The sequence below is a fragment of the Pecten maximus genome, chromosome 15, assembly GCF_902652985.1.
Source record: "Pecten maximus chromosome 15, xPecMax1.1, whole genome shotgun sequence".
In the NCBI taxonomy this organism is placed as follows: Eukaryota; Metazoa; Mollusca; class Bivalvia; order Pectinida; family Pectinidae; genus Pecten; species Pecten maximus.
In genome coordinates, this window is record NC_047029.1 from 15,396,043 (window position 1) to 15,418,794 (window position 22,752).

General features: G+C 36.8%; 1 protein-coding gene across 1 annotated transcript; it reads left to right on the plus strand.

Moving 5' to 3' along the window:
- The first annotated feature begins 4,256 nt into the window (after positions 1 to 4,256).
- Positions 4,257 to 22,743, plus strand: LOC117343285 (solute carrier family 49 member 4 homolog). Its single transcript, XM_033905629.1, has 13 exons — positions 4,257 to 4,326; positions 5,755 to 5,910; positions 6,456 to 6,656; positions 9,303 to 9,466; positions 11,732 to 11,783; positions 15,806 to 15,882; positions 17,597 to 17,650; positions 18,327 to 18,456; positions 20,146 to 20,254; positions 21,007 to 21,074; positions 21,317 to 21,435; positions 22,081 to 22,263; positions 22,610 to 22,743. The coding sequence occupies exons 2-13, from the start codon at positions 5,810 to 5,812 to the stop codon at positions 22,741 to 22,743; spliced, it is 1,392 nt and encodes a 463-aa protein (XP_033761520.1). The 5' UTR covers positions 4,257 to 4,326; positions 5,755 to 5,809.
- Positions 22,744 to 22,752: the final 9 nt, after the last annotated feature.

A 22,752-nucleotide genomic window follows, 5' to 3' on the forward strand; every position in this document is an offset into this window, starting at 1 on the left:
GTTGCGAGTTCGAAACCTACGTGGGGCAGTTGTCAGGTATTGACCGTAGGCCGGTGGTTTTTCTCTGGGTACTCCGGCTTTCCTCCACCTCCAAAACCTGGCACGTCCTTAAATGACCTGGCTGTTGATATGACGTTAAACAAAAACAAACCAAATGTGACAGTCGGTAGCCAGTTGATACTGACTAGTGATGTTCGATTGTTGTGTGGGGAAACTCCCAATAGAAAATGTAAAAGATTTCTGCACCTTTCCCCGTTTTTTTTTAAATCTGGCAAGCATTGTTCATTTATATCGAATTGGCATAGGCTTCACTAGTACAAGGCAGACTTCCAAGTACTTCTGCACTTACATTATAAAAGATTATTTTCATTGTTTTTTATACATACTCATTTAAAAAAATTGTAAAAACATATTTAATTTCTATATCAATATAAACCACTAGTTTATTGAAGGTACATACCTTTATCACATGAGAACCAAGTCTGAAGATAACTGGTTTATAGATTATAGGTACAAAGGGCGTCCGTAAAGGTCTGGTCATTACTCTACAGTAACCTATACATTTCTGTAGTTTTATATTTACAATAAAACGTACTTTCTATATAAAGCACGCCTTAAGTTACCAGTCATGTATGGTAACCTACTTGGTCTTTCACGTCTTTATTTATTTATTTATTTTTTTTTTGGCATAGCCGTATAATTTTCTTTTTGCCCCGGATATGGCGCAGAAGGTGGCGTTACTGGTCAAGATGAAGAATGTGATTGGTCAATGTAGGGGTAAATGAAAAATGCAGGTATGCAGTTAAAGACGAAACAAAATTAAGATTGAATGCAAGCTGAATAAGTGGATGTATCTATTGAAATGACACATCAATAAAAATATATTCCTGATTCAAATGCAGTCTTATTATCACCAAAAATGATTCAAACTTACATAATTTTGTTATCCCTGCTGAAACGCATTTATTAATTAGTTCGTTAATTTATTTCTTTGGTTTGTTTTTGTTTAACGTCCTATTAACAGCCAGGGTCATTTAAGGACGTGCCAGGTTTTGGAGGTGGAGGAAAGCCGGAGTACCCGGAGAAAAACCACCGGCCTACGGTCAGTACCTGGCAACTGCCCCACGTAGGTTTCGAACTCGCAACCCAGAGGTGGAGGGCTAGTATTAAAGTGTCGGGACATCTTAACCACTCGGCCACCGCGGCCCCATTAATTTATTTCACCTGCAGTTTTACATTATAACCACCAGCATTAAAACTATGCAGTTTATATTTTTAAAAGATATTTCTTGTTTATTTTAAGATACTTTTTACATGCTCAGCCAGTACAGCTCGTTGGGATCAGACAATATGTGTTCTACAGAGAGCACTTGATTGACTTCTCTATTAAAGTTGTCTACGCCAGTCATATTGATCTAGTCACATCTACCCAACTTATCTGTAAAGGAATTCATACAAAACTGTTGCTGGTTGGCTAGGATGACACCAACAAGAGATGAAATACTGCTTTTTTACATGACACAATGACATGATTAAGTTTTTTATAACTACAAAAACAAAAACAAAAAAACAAAAAACAAAAAAGTTGTTTTTCTGCGAGTACTCCGGATTTCCTCCACCTTCAAATCCTAGTACATCCTTAAATGATCCTAACTATAAAAAACCAAATCGATCCAAGCATATCATAATTATGATCTCAAAAAAAAAATATATTTATTTAATAATATAATATTAAACAAAGGTAGCCAAGTTCCAAGTCCAATATATCTGAGTATTATGTTTTTAAAAAGTTCCTGTTTCAATATGATACCATTATTTTTGTACCTCTGCTCTGTCTCTTAGTTTTGGGAAAGTATTCTTTTCCTCGTCTACGAAACTTGCAGTCCCTCTTAGTTTAAATTGTATTTTATTTGTGATTCGAGACAACATGTAGTACAGCAACATAAATGAAAATGGTCGGATTCAGAAACAAGTACAGTGTACTTATATTAATCTGTCTCCATAAGTTGTAACATATTGGCAAAATGACGGTACTGACAAAGTGGACTACATTATTTAATAGGTAGTGAGGTGGTGCGGGGAGGGGAGGAAAGTGTGTGGGGTTGAGAAGAGGAAACTGTTACATGGATTTACCGATAGGATTAATTTATTAATATATATATATATGTATATAAATATATTTGCACATGTATTAACCGAAATAATTGTATTACAACCTTACAACCTTATATCGGTAACCAGGTCTGCGGTATGGAATCGTATGGTGTTTTCGGTACGTATAGATATTGCGCATATAAAAAGCACACATTATAAGAATGTGATGTTAGACGTGTACCAGTGACTCTAGAATCTTTTAGAATGCATGATAAATGTTTGAACAATATCAAAGATATTTTCGTTATACTGGTCTGGCATATCAGGGTTACCATATAATAAAATGTTAACATTGTAGTCGGGAGGTAAGTTTCTAAAACATTGAATTCTGATGTGCTGGTAGTTTGGACAGTGAAGAAGGAAGTGCTCTGTAGTTTCGTCAGATAAGTTGCATGAACACAGGGGACTGTTAACTAGATTGCGTATATATAAATGACTGTTCAGAGAACTACAATGCATCCTGAGTCGTGCGTGGTGAATCTGACTGTGTCTAGTTTTACAACGATAGTAATATAGGGGTACGGTTTCAGTGCCAGCATTGAGGAATGTTTTAAGATTAATAATAGAGGGGTTAGTTTTTATGACCTCAGGGAGTGCGTTCCACAGAACAACAGAAGAGGGAAGGAAAGAGTCTTTGAAGAGATTAGTTCGGCAGGGAATTAATTTGAAGGTCCCTCTTCCGCCGTCGGAGAGTTCCTTTCCAGGACACCATGAAGATGTATCATGTATCTAATGATGAATTCAAAGTATCGAGAAAAGACAGTAAACTTCAGAAGGAAGCATTTTGCAGCAACACCAATCAGTAGCCTATGAAAGTAGGCGGTACTTCAGTGGTACTTAAGTTTAAAATCGTTAGATTGGAGGGTCTATTGATTAGACTTGTCAGGTTTATAGCAATCTTACATGGAGAACACATGGATCCAGGATTTAATGAAGCATCACTGGACAGCAGTAAAAACAAGGTACGTACTGGTTAAGATGAAATATAAGTGTGCATTTTGCTTAGTAGTTCGGTTCATTCAAAGTATTTAGCTGTTGAACCATGCAACAATGATATGGCGACAATACAATCAACAATGATATTGCAAATATACAAATACTAATATAACAATACTACATAGAACAACGATATAAAATTACAACAATTGTGTTACAATATAGCATAGAACAATGATATAAAAATACAACAATTATGTTACAATATAACATACAACAATGATATAAAAATACAACAAATTATGTTACAATAATGCATACAACAATGATATAAAATTACAACAATTATGTTACAATAATACATACAACAATGATATAAAATTACAACAATTATGTTACAGTAATACATACAACAATGATACAATAATACAACAATGATATTACAGTGATACATACTATTCTTATAACAATATTACATGCAATGATATAACAATATTACATACAATGATATCACAATAGTACATACAATGATATAACAATATTGCATACAATTATATTACAATATTACATACAATGATATAATATCTTAAACATATTGGGCAGACATGTTAGAGTTACAATAGAATTTAGGTAAATATTAGTGCACCGATAAATATCTCTAATCAAATCACCGCAATGCGATATGCCTTTGTTACTTAAAAGTGTAATTATTATATATCTTGTCCTACAAGAGTAATTATTATAGGTTTGTGAAATATGTTTTGTTTATTTTATATACTACATCATCACAAGAATTTAAAATTTATTTTACAAAAAAAAACAAAACAAAAAGAAAAAAATAATAATTATATAACTTCTTATATCTTATAGTCATTAGGATGGTGTAGTCAAATGTTGGGCAACGGAGGTTCCTTCAATGCGAATTAGGACATCTCTTGGTAAAATTGAGCCCCACAGCCCATTTCTAGGTAACGTGTTAGGACACATACGGCAAATTCAGGTATCGCTAGCTTATAAAAGGTTATGACATTGCATTATATGACGAAGTATAATATAGCTATCTTCGCTGGGATGGTACATCTTTGTGTTACTATAATGGTAAAACTGTACCGAGATACCCTTCTTACTGATAATCAGTTGGTTATACTAGGGCACTGTGCATGTGTGTTTTTATCATTTAGTATTGAAGCCTTAGAGGAAACGTCATTCATTTATTCCGAACAACATATGCACATGGTAAGTTCTAGGGTTATTGTCTTACTGTTCGAAATTAATCATGCACCCTCCTCCTACAAAGTATACATTTCGCCATGGATTTCAATGAAAGTTTGTAAAAACAATATAATTGGAGGCAGATATACATAAAGCAAAACACTTTCGTGTTGACTGTTTTTGTGAATTTTACGGTCTGTTGTAAATTGCTCCTTACGGTAAGAGAACCAGTTTGTGCTTTATATTTTAAACTGATTTTGATATCAATGGCTTCACAGACTTGCATTCAATCTTAATTTTGTTTCATTTTTAACTGCATATCTGCATTTTGCATTTACCGCTACATTGACCAATCACATACTACATCTTAACCAGTAACGCCACCCGTCGCGTCATATCTGGGGCCAAAATAATATTATATGGCTATGCCGAAAAAAAAATTTGCTATTAAGATAAACTTAAATTAGACTTCAATCTCCTAAAAGATAAAGTGTACGTCATTAGCGTTTAGCAAACGTTCTAACTGGGCCGAAACAAACAAGCGGAATACGACGGTTCGGTGGTATCGTCTTGACAGATTTGTGCTAGATCTTACATAGACGAAAGGTAAATGTTCGATCACCAAAATAGACGTTATTAAGCTTAGTCAAGTCATTTTGTTGGCACATTGAGGCCCAAGACCTTATTTTTTTTTTAGCAGAGCTTACCATCTTATATTCTTCACCAGACCTTCTGCTAGGCCTGGGATTGGTTTTAACGAAATATTTATATCATTGGTTCCTGCTCGACGAAAATAAGTAGATTTTGGCACCCATATCGAAGGGTAACTATCTTGCCTCCGAACTTAACAAAGACTATATATGTATGCTATATAAGACCAATTTTAACTATCTAATTATCTTCCACCCGTATTTATGCTGTATAAGGTCGATGAAAACTATCTTCCACCCGAACTAAACAACATTATGTGTCGTACTGAGTCAAACGTTTCCAAACATTACAGTAGAGGACATAATGTGGAACGAACACTTCCTTTTAAAGGGCCAATTTCAACCCAGTCCATATAAACTTTCCGTTTAATGGATACATGTAAATGTTAAAATAATAATCACTAATAAAATAATCTCTAAAAGGCCGTAAGGCTATTCCTCGTTCTCGTATTTCCATTGTCGGAAGTCCGATCACCGCGCCTTTCAATCCCATTTCCCCTATACGTTCATCACTAAGTGATTGTGAAGTCGTTAAAGATGTCCTGTCTACTACTCTATGAAGTCGTATTTTACCTGGTACTGTCTGGTCGTTCAAATTCTATCACTCAATCAGCACCAATTATTTAGTAAAAATGTAGCAAACGACAAACGAGTTGTTCATTTATTTGATGCTTACATTAGCGCCAAGTGGAGCAACTTGACATGATTATCTTTTTCGTAGAAAGCTACATTTACATTTCAGCATGGTCGACCGAAAGTACAAAGTATCCCAAACGTTTACAAATATATAAAAGTCGATGACGTCCTTGAAACCGGAAATAAATCCAAAGAACACTGAAATAGAAGATCAAAGAACAGAGGGGATGAGCGAGGATATTCAGGACACGACTTTATACAGGTATCAAACAACAACACTGTATAGAAGATGGTTTAATTGACTTCGATAGTTGTTCTGGACTCTTTATAGCCTATTCGAAATATGTATATGATACACACCTACATGTACACTTACATACCGAGTATAGATAAGGCATTCAGGGTATATGATGTTAAATATGAAGATTCCATAACGATATATTGTAACGTTTTGGAGGGTAGTTTTAGGGGTCTATACATTGTCATTCTCTACCTAGAGTCATCGTTCCTTTCAATACGTACAAATCCCCCCTTGTCGTCTGTAAACCCCCGCCCCGCCCCGCCCCGCCCCGCCCCGACGGGGAGCTAGGTAACAAGTTCCACCCATCTTTCGCCTGATTGTCTCGGCGGAAACAACTGAGTGCGTGTGACATTTAGCTCAGCAAGTTGTTTTATTGACTTACGCATAAAAACTAAAGGCTAATAAGCCATGTCGTCACAAAGGTAGGCAATGACTGATTTAACCGGTTGCTTTGATATAGAGTAAATGTATAAAGGTTTTGTATGCCATTATCATATGTTATCTAGGAGACGATGGTACGTTTTAGCAGTGTACTGCCTCTACACCTTCAGTCAGGCCGGGGTCTGGAACACATGGGGTCCTATTGCCGAGTCCTGTAAGCGAGCTTTTGGCTGGGACGATACCATCATTGCACTTCTGCCAAACTGGGGATCCGATCGGGTTTATAGCGGTGGGATGGTTAACCTCCTGGAGCATGGACACACAAGGTGAGGTACTATTTAAACACGTATATTATCTAGGGAATATACTGACGAGGTAAGAAACAGTCCACATTTTAAGAAACTCTCTTATGAGGTGAGAATATACTGACGGGAAAAGAAACTCTCCGATGAAGTTAAATATACTGACGAGGTAAGAATGTAATGTGTAAAATAGATCTCAAGTTTTTAGAGAAATAACGTTTAATGTATTATAAAAACAATCTAATTTACATTCTAACACGATTCGTTTGCAACGCGTGTTTTGATGGTTGCGGGCCGACTTCTAATCTGCGATAGAACCATGACAGATCGTGATAAGCCACGCCCCGTTTCTAATCAAAACAATATGGCGTCAAGTTCGACTCGTAGCGAAATTCAACACTCTGCACCATTTATGATTGATGACCCGTGATATTGGAATCGAAAGTGAAGAAATCGAATAGATTGAATTAACTTAATAAATTTAACAAAAATCCTTAACATCATTCGTACCGTCATTTATTGATTGAAACGTTCATTTCGTCCGTGTGTAAGCATCTAAGGTCAAGTAAAGTCCGAAATGAAATGGAACAAGTGCACACAACTTCACATAACGGTTGAGCCTGTAGAAACACATCAACTCTGACTTTGTTAAAATGCACATGTCGTTAAGCATACTGCGTAAATCCAAATATGTCTTTAAATCTTTGGAAACAGGACTTTCACAACAATCCAAATACCCCGCTTCGTTAACATACAGACCGAGCTCTGATTGGTCAATCCGCCACAGTATGACACGTCACTAACGGAGGTCACAGAGTACTTAACAGCGTACTTGTAGCACTGTAAAACTATGTTTCTAAATATATGCGATAGTAAACGTGTTAGAATGGTGATAGTACGTTGTTTTTCGTGGCTATACTGGCGATTAGAACATGAAATTTGGTTTAAACTCTCGACCTATCGGTCTCGAGTTCAAACCAAATTTCATGTTCTAATCGCCAGTATAGCCACTCAAAACAACTTACTATCCCCTAATTAATTTGTTTTCACTGCTTATCAATCGTAACTGAAGCAAAAATTGATGGGTGTCTATCGCCATCTCATTCCATCGAACCTCTAATAGTTACTGTTTTCAAAATATAAAGTGGATTTTTTCATGAGATATTCCAGGTCAAAAAAATTCCGTACGTGTTTTTCATTTCACATGATATATTTAGATCAATCAATTAAAACGGAAAATGCTTTTGTGGTGAAATAACGTAAATCCTATGTATTAAACATTATATTTTGTCCGGATATGTAGAAAAGGTTTCGACCAATCAGAAAAAACATAAATAAAGAGCCGTAAATCAGAAACACATGTTGACTTTGAAAGATACAACATGACCTATTGTTTTGCTCTTCCCTTCAGGACTCAGAATGTCATGTGTCGTGACGGCTGTCCTTGTAGCTGTTGCCACGGCCATCCGATGTATTACCTCAGAACCACCTTACATCACGTGGTAAGCTTGTGCCTCTTATTACATTTGAAAAAGTAGAAATAAGATATAAACCATGTTATTACAGATACTCTTTACCCACGTTTACCCTTCTATTAAAAAATATTGGATCCTCAATTTGACACATTTTGGCCCCGCCTACAAGTCACTAAGGGTCAATTTAACATTGAACTACCATCACAAAGTGTTAATTGTAACCAAGTTGAATTGAACAAGTTCCGTTCACAATTAAGCAAATGCTGTTCATAAAGTTGACTTCCTTATATAAACTGTCTGGATTGGATGTTTAAGGTTAAGTTAGGGTCTGGTGAACGGAGACGGTATATCTCGTATGGAGTAAAACTGTAGGGAATTAGGACAACGTGACCAGGAATTCTAAATCAATAAAACCTGATTTTACAGTTATCAGTTATGTGTAATATTAAGTTTCCAACAATGTATTTGTATTCGAATATATTACAATGTCAAAGAGATTCTTAATGTCTCCGCTTTTTATACCAACCTTCTTTCTGGCCTTTGTCTTTATATCTATCCAGTAGCCCCCGGGCTTTATTTTATACTCGTTAAAGAAATGTGGTAATGATATTTACAAGTTTGGTGAAGCACCTCGAGACCCTTCCATCTGTAAAGACAACTGATTCTAACATATCTGGGTATTTGGAAGAAGGGTTTTTTGAAAGAGTCAATGTGGCTTTTTGAGCCCGTCCATCAGCTCAAGGGGGTCAATCGGAGCCAGTATGTGCATACAATCAAATGACCATTCTGAAAATAATATTTTTTTTTTTTTTTTTTTTTTTAATTTCAGTCAATAGTTTGTTCCTTTTTTCCTATTCATCCCTCAGGCCTCTTTGGACCATCCAATGGACACCTTTTCCTCTCTCTTCATCCCTCATGCCCCCGGGGACCATCCAGTTGACAGTTAGGGTTTTCCTTGGCCATAAACGGTTCCTGCAATGTTTCATTGAAATTGTTCAAGGGTTGCAGAGTATCAGTTGACATTTGATTTTTTTACGAAAAGACGACAGACTACTGGGACGACAGACAGAAAGACTCTTTACTTGAAAATGAAACAAATGCAAACTGTATATGTAATGACGAAATATAGAGAAAATAATCGAAACCAAAATGGATTTATTAATGCCGTCTCCTCTATATATTTGTTTGTTTACAGGACGGCAAACATTGCCGCATTTTTGAATGCTTTAGGTGGTCCCGTTGCTATGGGAGCACCGCCAGTTTTGTCCGCCGCATGGTTTCCGCCAAATCAGCGAACTACATCTACCGCCATAGCGACAATCAGTAACTACGCTGGATTTGCGGCCTCATTCCTCATAGGTATAGTAAATGGTTTGAGACTAGCTATTGGTGGTTTTATCATGTAACAGTCACAATATACAATAGATATACAATAGACAAAGGTCAATTTTCCTCCCAGAGTCATATGCTGAACAGTTTTGCGCTAAATATTGCTAAAAATTGAAATTACATTGCAAAGATGTAAACTTATCGGAATGTTGTAGAACACGTTTAGGGTCATATCCGGTGTTTATCGTCAGTAGAGCTTTATCAGAATGTTGTAGAACACGTTTAGGGTCATATCCGGTGTTTATCGTCAGTAGAGCTTTATCAGAATGTTGTAGAACACGTTTAGGGCCATATCCGGTGTTTATCGTCAGTAGAGCTTTATCAGAATGTTGTAGAACACGTTTAGGGTCATATCCGGTGTTTATCGTCAGTAGAGCTTTATCAGAATGTTGTAGAACACGTTTAGGGCCATATCCGGTGTTTATCGTCAGTAGAGCTTTATCAGAATGTTGTAGAACACGTTTAGGGTCATATCCGGTGTTTATCGTCAGTAGAGCTTTATCAGAATGTTGTAGAACACGTTTAGGGCCATATCCGGTGTTTATCGTCAGTAGAGCTTTATCAGAATGTTGTAGAACACGTTTATGGCCATATCCGGTGTTTATCGTCAGTAGAGCTTTATTAGAATGTTGTAGAACACGTTTAGGGCCATATCCGGTGTTTATCGTCAGTAGAGCTTTATCAGAATGTTGTAGAACACGTTTAGGGTCATATCCGGTGTTTATCGTCAGTAGAGCTTTATCAGAATGTTGTAGAACACGTTTATGGCCATATCCGGTGTTTATCGTCAGTAGAGCTTTATCAAAATGTTGTAGAACACGTTTATGGCCATATCCGGTGTTTATCGTCAGTAGAGCTTTATCAGAATGTTGTAGAACACGTTTAGGGCCATATCCGGTGTTTATCGTCAGTAGAGCTTTATCAGAATGTTGTAGAACACGTTTAGGGTCATATCCGGTGTTTATCGTCAATAGAGCTTTATCAGAATGTTGTAGAACACGTTTAGGTTCATATCCAGTGTTTATCGTCAGAAGAACTTTATCAGAAAATTAACTGTTTGTTATCATATTACATAGGAATGAATTATACACTGCCATCCATCATTCGTCGCCTCTTCAATCCAATCCCTGTTGTCACAATTTTATATTTTTTTCGGTTCGCGATAGTCGTCATTCATATCTTGCATCGTTAGGCGTAATACTGAAAATGACAGCAAAATTATTATCGGCATCTTTACAAAATATCGTAGCTATGGCTAAAATAGATAAAACGAGAATAAAACATGAACAAGGGTTTGCAGGCACAAAACGTATCAGCAACATTTCCATTCAGTCAGATACCTTGGTACCAAAATGAGTTAAACTGCATTATAAGCTTTTTTACCATTTTATGTTTCGTTAGTGATGCCGCCAAGAGCCATTGTTGATACACGATGTCAAATTCTGCCTGTTGAGGTGCAGATATCCATAATTTAATATGTTTCAGAATTTTCGATATTGGATTTCAAATGAACGATAAACACCTGTTCAGATAAATAAAGATTCACAAGGACACAATTGAAAACATGTAAGGAGAGTAATACAAACGGGTCAAATACTACGTTAGAGTAGGCCGCTTCTGCCTCCTTGACAACACCCGCCTTTTGTATCTAGGTCACGTCTAAGGATTCTACAGAACGCAAAAAATCAGCTTTTAAAATAAATTGACAGATTCATTAGAGCAAAAATGAATTTTGAGTTCGAAATAGATAAAAATAAATGCAAAGTCGGAATTGGGATATGCAAGAAACCATTATTCAATATTTTTAATTATTTTCAATCATTTCATAATGTTCAATACTGCATTTAAAAGAACATTAATTACGTATGTATGAAACATTTCTTATCATATCCATGTATGACAATTTTATCCAACTAGCCCATGGTCCTGTATCATAACATTAATCTATTGGCTGTTTTTTTTGTGTGTGTGTTTATAAATTGTACATTTGACCTTGCATGTGACATTTTACAATCGGGAAGATCACGTGGGAATTTTGATGAAAATGTCCAGTATCCTCAATAAATCATAGACAATAGGAAGAGGAAAGTTATTTAGAGAGACGATCAAAGCTTAGTTACGTACAAGTCTTGCTCCCTTCCTGCACCAAGAAATTATTGTCAATTAAAGAAAAGATCAAATGATTTCTATTTAAGATGAAACAGCCTACCGTAGTAATCTTATGTGTTGTTGTAGGGCCGTTATTTGACAGCCTGGCCCCTAAAGGGCAGACGAATATGTCCGATAGGTAAGTAGTTTTAAGATATTGCCTACCTTTTTTCCCTTATCGCTCATAGAACATGAAATAAACATTTTCCAATGAAAAGTTTGATTGCAAATGAAAAATGTATGCGAAATAATGGATAGAACTGAAAAAAGGTCGACATTCCTCATGTGATTCTGCTTAATCGAGGTAGTGTCTTGATTTCTGACCCAATGAATATGTAATCAATTAGGCGTATTAACGAGAACAAGTACAGTTTTTATCCATTAGGTGTGTACACGAGGACCAGAGCAGTTTTAATCCATTAGGTGTGTGCACGAGGACCAGAGCAGTTTTAATCCATTAGGTGTGTACACGAGGACCAGAGCAGTTTTAATCCATTAGGTGTGTACACGAGGACCAGGGCAGTTTTAATCCATTAGGTGTGTACACGAGGACCAGAGCAGTTTTAATCCATTAGGTGTGTACACGAGGACCAGAGCAGTTTTAATCCATTAGGTGTGTACACGAGGACCAGGGCAGTTTTATTCCATTAGGTGTGTACACGAGGACCAGGGCAGTTTTATTCCATTAGGTGTGTACACGAGGACCAGAGCAGTTTTAATCCATTAGGTGTGTACACGAGGACCAGAGCAGTTTTAATCCATTAGGTGTGTACACGAGGACCAGAGCAGTTTTAATCCATTAGGTGTGTACACGAGGACCAGAGCAGTTTTAATCCATTAGGTGTGTACACGAGGACCAGAGCAGTTTTAATCCATTAGGTGTGTACACGAGGACCAGAGCAGTTTTAATCCATTAGGTGTGTAAACGAGGACCAGAGCAGTTTTAATCCATTAGGTGTGTACACGAGGACCAGGGCAGTTTTAATCCATTAGGTGTGTACACGAGGACCAGAGCAGTTTCAATCCATTAGGTGTGTACACGAGGACCAGAGCAGTTTCAATCCATTAGGTGTGTACACGAGGACCAGAGCAGTTTTAATCCATTAGGTGTGTACACGAGGACCAGAGCAGTTTTAATCCATTAGGTGTGTAAACGAGGACAAGAGCAGTTTTAATCCATTAGGTGTGTACACGAGGACCAGAGCAGTTTTAATCCATTAGGTGTGTAAACGAGGACCAGAGCAGTTTTAATCCATTAGGTGTGTAAACGAGGACCAGAGCAGTTTAATCCATTAGGTGTGTACACGAGGACCAGAGCAGTTTTAATCAATTAGGCTTGTAGTTGTACTCAATCAGACATATTACTTGGCCCAGTCTAATTGTACTCCATCAGACATATTACTTGACCCAGTGTAATTGTACTCCATCAGACATATTAACGTGACCCAGTGTAGTTGTACTCCATCAGACATATTAACATGACCCAGTGTAGTTGTACTCCATCAGACATATTAACATGCGCCAGTGTAATTGTACTCCAGCAGACATATTACTTGACCCCGTGTAATTGTACTCCATCAGACATATTAACGTGACCCAGTGTAATTGTACTCCATCAGACATATTAACATGACCCAGTGTAGTTGTACTCCATCAGACATATTACTTGACCCAGTGTTATTGTACACCACCAGGCATATTACTTGACCCAGTGTAATTGTACTCCATCAGACATATTAACGTGACCCAGTGTAATTGTACTCCATCAGACATATTAACGTGACCAAGTGTAATTGTACTCAATCAGACATATTAACGTGACCCAGTCTAATTGTACGCCATCAGACATATTAACGTGACCAAGTGTAGTTGTACTCCATCAGACATATTAACGTGACCAAGTGTAGTTGTACTCCATCAGACATATTAACGTGACCCAGTGTAGTTGTACTCCATCAGACATATTAACATGACCCAGTGTAGTTGTACTCCATCAGACATATTAACATGCGCCAGTGTAATTGTACTCCATCAGACATATTAACGTGAACCAGTGTAATTGTACTCCATCAGACATATTAACGTGACCCAGTGTAGTTGTACTCCATCAGACATATTAACGTGACCCAGTGTAGTTGTACTCCATCAGACATATTAACGTGAACCAGTGTATTGTACTCCATCAGACATATTAACGTGACCCAGTGTATTGTACTCCACCAGGCATATTAACTTGACCCAGTGTAATTGTACTCCATCAGACATATTAACGTGACCCAGTGTAATTGTACTCCAGCAGACATATTAACATGACCCAGTGTTATTGTACTCCATCAGACATATTAACGTGACCCAGTGTTATTGTACTCCATCAGACATATTAACGTGACCCAGTGTAATTGTACTCCATCAGACATATTAACGTGACCCAGTGTAATTGTACTCCATCAGACATATTAACATGACCCAGTGTTATTGTACTCCATCAGACATATTAACGTGACCCAGTGTTATTGTACTCCATCAGACATATTAACGTGACCCAGTGTAGTTGTACTCCATCAGACATATTAACATGACCCAGTGTAATTGTACTCCAGCAGACATATTAACATGACCCAGTGTTATTGTACTCCATCAGACATATTAACATGACCCAGTGTAATTGTACTCCAGCAGACATATTACTTGACCCCGTGTAATTGTACTCCATCAGACATATTAACGTGACCCAGTGTTATTGTACTCCATCAGACATATTAACATGACCCAGTGTAGTTGTACTCCATCAGACATATTAACGTGACCCAGTGTAGTTGTACTCCCTCAGACATAATAACATGATTCAGTGTAGTTGTACTCCATCAGGCATAATAACATGATTCAGTGTAGTTGTACTCCATCAGACATATTAACGTGAACCAGTGTTATTGTACTCCACCAGGCATATTACTTGACCCAGTGTAATTGTACTCCATCAGACATATTAACGTGACCCAGTGTAGTTGGACTCCATCAGACATATTAACATGACCCAGTGTAGTTGTACTCCATCAGACATATTAACGTGAACCAGTGTTATTGTACTCCACCAGGCATATTACTTGACCCAGTGTAATTGTACTCCATCAGACATATTAACGTGACCCAGTGTAGTTGTACTCCATCAGGCATATTAACGTGACCCACTAGTGTAATTGTACTCCATCAGACATATTAACGTGAACCAGTGTAGTTGTACTCCATCAGACATATTAACGTGACCCAGTGTAGTTGTACTCCATCAGACATATTAACGTGACCCAGTGTAGTTGTACTCCATCAGACATATTAACATGACCCAGTGTAGTTGTACTCCATCAGACATATTAACGTGACCCACTAGTGTAATTGTACTCCATCAGACATATTAACGTGACCCAGTGTAATTGTACTTTATCAGTAATATTAACGTGAACCAGTATAGTTGTACTTCATCCAGTGTGTTATAATGTAGTAAGTGTGTTAGTGAGAACCAGAGAAGTTGTGATACAGCAGGCATATATACGAACACCACCAGTTCCATTTCTAAAACTAGAAATGGAAAATGAACGTTTATTAACGTACAAAAACAACAGCGATTATCAACATCATACCATATTAATCTTATAGTTAAAACCGGTAAACTCAAGCAAACTTCAGTACAGAGATATATAAAGATTTGTATAGAAAAAATAAAAAATAAAAAAAAAAAAAAATATATATATATATATATACCCGAGACATATTCAACCCTACTTCCTTAAACCCACCTAAATAGTTTAAAAGGAAAAATACCCTAATCATTGAAAATAATATCCAAATTGAAGAAATAACATTAACAAAAGGTTAATCTAGATATCTGATTTATCACTAAACGTTAAGTTGGAATACGTGTAAGTACGTATTAATGAATACGGACCGAGGTAACCCGGATAGATGAGTGTTGTCTACTTCATCGAGAACACCCATCATGCTAGTCTAGGTCAAAATCCAGGTTTAGACAAACATGATGATCTAGGGTGAAAACAATGGAACCACAAGGCATTTTCCCCCAATGAAATGGTGATAATTACGACAGCAATTGAAATAACTAAATCGTAGGAATCAAATATCCTTCAGTTAAAACGTATTATATTTCAGTGAAAGTGTGACCTTATCATCGATTGATAACCATACTGTCACACTGATACAAAATACAAGTGACGCAAACAATCAAGGTAAGTTCACCCGTCATCTTCAAATGTCTGTCTATCTATGTTCAAGTCTAATAAATTGAATACGCACTTGTAAGTTTTCAAGGTTTTTTTTATTTGCCAAGTATCATTCGAGAGGTGCCATACTTGTGAGACATGGGTTCATCCTTCTTTTGAACTTTAACATCTTGAAGCAGTAAGACGATGCGAACAGAAGACCTCAATTTTAATCTAATATTTTGGAAGCGGTTCTCAAACTTATGCAATTTCAGATCTATATTAATTGAGAAGGTTAAATGAGATATTTATTAAACAATGTATCAGGTTTGTTGTCGTAGCCAACTACACTATCATGTTATACGTATTTACAATTATGTTGTCTTAGCCAACTTCTCTCTCGTGTTACACGTATTTACAATCATGTTGCCCTAGTCGACTACACTCTCTTGTTACATGTAATTACAGTCGTGTATGATGTCCTAGCTAACTTCTCTCTCGTGTTACACGTATTTACAATCATGTTGCCCTAGTCGACTACACTCTCTTGTTACATGTAATTACAGTCGTGTATGATGTCCTAGCTAACTTCTCTCTCGTGTTACACGTATTTACAATCATGTTGCCCTAGTCGACTACACTCTCTTGTTACATGTAATTACAGTTGTGTATGTTGTCTTAGCTAACTTCTCTCTCGTGTTACACGTATTTACAATCATGTTGCCCTAGTCGACTACACTCTCTTGTTACATGTAATTACAGTTGTGTATGTTGTCTTAGCTAACTTCTCTCTCGTGTTACACGTATTTACAATCATGTTGCCCTAGTCGACTACACTCTCTTGTTACATGTAATTACAGTCGTGTATGATGTCTTAGCTAACTTCTCTCTCGTGTTACACGTATTTACAATCATGTTGCCCTAGTCGACTACACTCTCTTGTTACATGTAATTACAGTCGTGTATGTTGTCTTAGCCAACTTCTCTCTCGTGTTACACGTATTTACAATCATGTTGCCCTAGTCGACTACACTCTCTTGTTACATGTAATTACAGTCGTGTATGTTGTCTTAGCCAACTTCTCTCTCGTGTTACACGTATTTACAATCATGTTGCCCTAGTCGACTACACTCTCTTGTTACATGTAATTACAGTCGTGTATGTTGTCTTAGCCAACTTCTTTCTCGTGTTACACGTATTTACAATCATGTTGCCCAAGTCGACTACACTCTCTTGTTACATGTAATTACAGTTGTGTATGTTGTCTTAGCTAACTTCTCTCTCGTGTTACACGTATTTACAATCATGTTGCCCTAGTCGACTACACTCTCTTGTTACATGTAATTACAGTTGTGTATGTTGTCTTAGCTAACTTCTCTCTCGTGTTACACGTATTTACAATCATGTTGCCCTAGTCGACTACACTCTCTTGTTACATGTAATTACAGTCGTGTATGATGTCTTAGCTAACTTCTCTCTCGTGTTACACGTATTTACAATCATGTTGCCCTAGTCGACTACACTCTCTTGTTACATGTAATTACAGTTGTGTATGTTGTCTTAGCTAACTTCTCTCTCGTGTTACACGTATTTACAATCATGTTGCCCTAGTCGACTACACTCTCTTGTTACATGTAATTACAGTTGTGTATGTTGTCTTAGCCAACTTCTCTCTCTTGTTACACGTATTTACAATCATGTTGCCCTAGTCGACTACACTCTCCTCCCACATTTTTTACAGGGAGCCAGGAAATCACCCGGATACGACATGATGTCATGCTTGTTATGTATGGTGGTATGTTGCAGTTTGATTATCTTTAATATTACTTTATATAACTTCATAATTTCCCTCAACAATACCCTTCCTTCTGTCAGGGGATAGTATATAGACCTATGTTTACCTCTGTCAGGGGATAGTATATAGACTTATATTTCCCTCTGTCAGGGGATAGTATATAGACTTATATTTCCCTCTGTCAGGGGATAGTGGAGTAGGATTTCCCTCGGTTAGGGATAGTACAGTATATATTGTAAGATTACTCCTCGGTCTATTTTTAAACAATCCTAAATTTTGTAATTGTGAACAATTTGCAACGACACAAGGGACTATATTATTCCTTTTGGAACTTCCAGCTGTTCTGGTATAGGCGGCATGAAACTCTTTAATATTGTATATTCACGTTACATTATAGGACATCACCAGCGGCATTCGCGACACATTCGCGGGCACTACAAATGCATTTTTGATTAAAACTTGTCCATGTATGTTGTCATTAACATGTTACATTATAGTTGTACATTCGGCAGACATGGCGGATGTCGCTGACAAAATAGAAAGCTGTTAACAGCCCGTAAATGTGGTCTTATCCTCCCTTTTTAGACTGTGTAAGGTACGGTTTAATTTTAAACAAATATCCTGTGTTCACATAGTTACATATTTGTGATGATATTATGTAGGGATGTGTTTACAGAATGCGGATGGTGTGTGTTGGTTATGCTTCTAATATTATTCTACTTCCCGTCGAAGCCCCCGACACCACCCAGTAAAACTGCGTCAGAGGGACGCATAGAGATCGTGTCCGGCTTGAAACAGTTAATGAGGTGAGTGTGTACACTTTGAGATACTTTAAATAGTGTATGACATCACATTGTTGTTTTCTATACCTCAGGGAGGTTACACTTGGAAGCCAATTTCAAAACAGCGATGTCGCAAGTAGATAAATACTAACGTTCTACAGTCTATCGAAATGCACATGCTCTCTACACGCACATGCAGCTCGCATACCCGGGTGTCCGTTCTCATATGACCATATCTGTCCAAAAATAGTACCAGACCAAATCGAACCACACCAACCATTTAACAAATGTATAGCTGCAAAATATTGGACATTATTTCGTTATACATACGACTGAAAGGTGAAGGTGAAAACAAAAACAAACAAACAAACAAACAAACAAACAAAAAACAAAACAAAAACAAAAAAACAAGAGGAAAAATCGTGTGAACTGCAAAATTTCTGAAAGACGTCTTTGTTGAGTTTGGTGATAATTTTCAAACAGACTATTGGGATACTCATTAAAAAGAATAACGGAAATTTAATTCGCAACATTACTCCCCTCCAGATACCAAGATAATAACAGCTAGTGAACCAGTAATTACCGTCAGTTCTAATTAATGACATACGTATTAATACATAGACTTAGGTTTCCCTCGTTCACAAGATAGTGTAAAGACTAAGGTTTCCCTCTTTCACGAGATAGTATAAGGACTAAGGTTTCCCTCTTTCACGAGATAGTATAAGGACTAAGGTTTCCCTCTTTCACGAGATAGTATAAGGACTAAGGTTTCCCTCTTTCACGAGATAGTATAAGGACTAAGGTTTCCCTCTTTCACAAGATAGTATAAGGACTAAGGTTTCCCTCTTTCACGAGATAGTATAAGGACTAAGGTTTCCCTCTTTCACGAGATAGTATAAGGACTAAGGTTTCCCTCTTTCACGAGATAGTATAAGGACTAAGGTTTCCCTCGTTCACGAGATAGTATTAAGACTAAGGTTTCCCTCGTTCATGAGATAGTATAAAGACTAAGGTTTCCCTCGTTCACGAGATAGTAAAAAGACTAAGGTTTCCCTCGTTCACGAGATAGTATAAGGACTAAGGTTTCCCTCGTTCACGAGATAGTAAAAAGACTAAGGTTTCCCTCGTTCGGGATATAGTATAAAGACTTAGGTTTCCTTCGATCACGATATAGTTTAAAGACTAAGGTTTCCCTCTTTTACGAGATAGTATATAAACTTATCTTTCTCTCTGTCATGGGTCCGTATGTAGATTTTCTTCCCTGTGTCAGGGGATGATATATATAAATTTCCCCTCTGTCAGGGAATGGTATATAGACATGTAGACTTGTGTTTCTCTTGGTCAGGGATAATGTTGTTAGATAATGGTGTCACAAGTATGTTGAAAAATTATATATCAATTAACGAATTCCTGGGCGTGAGATTTGTGTTTCTTTCTGTTAGGGATTGCATATAAAAATATGGTTGGCATCGGTCCGGAGAGAGCATATATAAATACTATAGCCTATAGGCGAGTTAAAACAAAAACAATTTGGTTAGCAGAACGAGTGATAAAATCCTCTATTAATCTGCTCCCGGAACACGTCGTGGCTTTACATTGCAATGTGTTGTGATACGATTATTAATTATATTTACCTTTTGATTTAAACATTCGGAATAAATTATTTTACTCATTGGTGATTAACACTGTTGTATATATTTGATATTTTTCCAGGAGCAAGATGTTTTTACTTATAAGTGTTATATATGGACTTCCGCTGGGCATTGTGGGACTGTGGGGAAGTGTAATGTCCGTAACCCTGGAACCACATGGCGTGTCAGAGGTTAGGCAAATCATTTGTCGTCTAAAACACATTGGTGTATTCAAATAAATATTGTGGATCGTTGTTACATCGAAATTCATCTCATCCGATGGCTGATTCCCGATAAAACATGCATCATATTCGTGTAGAATATTTTTGATAGAAAACGATATAAGCTATTTCATGTTGCAAGAAAATTCATAAGTAATTATGAACCATAACATATATAGCGTCCGTTAATTATGTCCTCTACATTGTAAGGATGTTGCAGTATTATCAATTTGAACAACTTCACTTGCAGTGGATTTTCTTGGACAATAATCAATGCTGTACGGTATTATGCAAGGTCGTTACACACATTGGGTTTGAGTTAATACCGGTATTGCAGGGTAAAACAATTGTAGCATAAAAAGTTGGTACACGCGAGGTTTGAGTTAATACCGGTATGGTAGGGTCATACATTGTATAATAAACGGTTGGTACACACGGGGTTTGAGTTAATACCGGTATGGTAGGGTAATACATTGTATAATAAACGGTTAGAGTATACTCCGGGTTGAAGTCAATACCGGTATGGAAGGCTAACATCCTAAACCTGGTCAAAATGCCCCTATTTGGTAATAGATACACTTGTTAGCACAATGGCATGATTATTTGTTCAATGCAAGCAAAGTTTATGGACAACCTTAAGAAATATTAAGTCTAAAACATGAACTGTTACATCGAGCATACCATCATGTCTGTCCATATCATGACTTTTGTCATTTATTCAGGCACAAGCAGGATGGATTGGTTTTTACTCCATACTTGCTGGTTGTTTCGGCGCCCTCTTTATGGCAAGGTAAAAAGATAGTATCTTCTTGCTTACCAAAGTCTAAACATAATATGATTATGTGATATGTCCCTACTAATGCAAATCAATATGCATTTAGTTAATTGACAGACAGAGTTACATTGTTTTATCCCAAAAACCAATGTATTAATATCAAGGTCCTGATGTTTATTTTCATCTCCTTAATTTATTATAATGTGCAGATATCGCATTTCGGATGGGATATAATGGACTGATTTCATTTGTTTCAGAATCTCTGATATGTTTTCGAAGCACATGAAACAGATCCTGATATTGCTGTTCTGTCTGGCGTTTTTGTGTTTCCTGTGGTTTAACCTGATCCTCATCGGGATTATTCCGAGTTCCATAGGTAGTTGCCCCGATTCCGGTATTTGTGCCGTTCGGATTTTAGTTGTAAATATACATGTACATAACATAACATCATCTCATATTTAATTTCGTCACATATAACAAGTTTGAACATACCTATACAAAACAATTGTATATTATTGAACTGTGCATGAACGACACCAACACAATTCCCAATTACGCAAAATATCCATTAAATCTAAAATACAATACAGTGTTGATATGTGTAATTTTCATCTTGTGAAATAATCTCATATCTTAGTGATCAAATAATGCGCTTTGTACACGCACCTGTTGATTTTCGTTAGCAACGCATAATTAAATTTTGTTTTATCACGAACCTGATTTATCTAATGCAATTGTATTTCCTATATATGTATTACGATATGATTTTGGAATATATATAATAAATATTTATATATAAGAACGCCGATGTGGCGCAGTGGTATAAGCTGTATAAGCTAGGCGATTGGGTGCCGTAGATCCTGAGTTCGAGGCCCGGTCAGGGCACGAGTCATAAAGTTGTCTTCAGTTGTGTTACTATATTATATATATTATTTTGCATTTTGATATATATATATATGTTACCATAATCAAATAAAATACGTGTAAGAACAATACACACCTAATCATCCTATATTTCCAGCCCAGATCTACATATCTGTCATTACGGGTACGCTCTGGATCAACGCTACCGTGCCACTGTTGTTTGAGATGGCTTGCGAGAATACCTACCCTATAGCTGAAGGCCTCACGACAGTTGTTCTAACTACATGGCTTAACGTTGTGGGACTGATCTTCCTCGGTGTACAAATGATCCCGAAAATAGGTATGTATTAAAATGATACTTCCAAACCAGATTTGTATGTTTCAAGTTCATATTTATATGATGTTGTTTATTTTTGTTTGTTCAGTGGGATAGTTGAAGTATTCATATTGTGTTGATTATGTTCATGCGTTTAGTCTGTTGTAGTATGTTTTATATTCTGTTGTTTATATTCATGCGTGCAGTCGGAGAGTTGTAGTATTATATGTGTGTATCCTGTTGATTATATTCATGAGTTAATTTGGAGGGTTGCGGTAATTTGTATTTATAAAATATACCCTTTATCTCTGGATGTATCATTTGTTAGTTGGCATATCAGAGAAAAAGTACATGTACTTTCTAATTCCAGGCACCTCTTGGGAGAGTTGGAGTATTCTTGCGTCCATAAGTGTTTGTATCCCGATTTTGTGCTTAATGGGTGACAACTATAATAGGTTAAAAATTGATGAAAATTTTGAAAAGAAAACAACTCCTGTTCAATAAATTATGTTT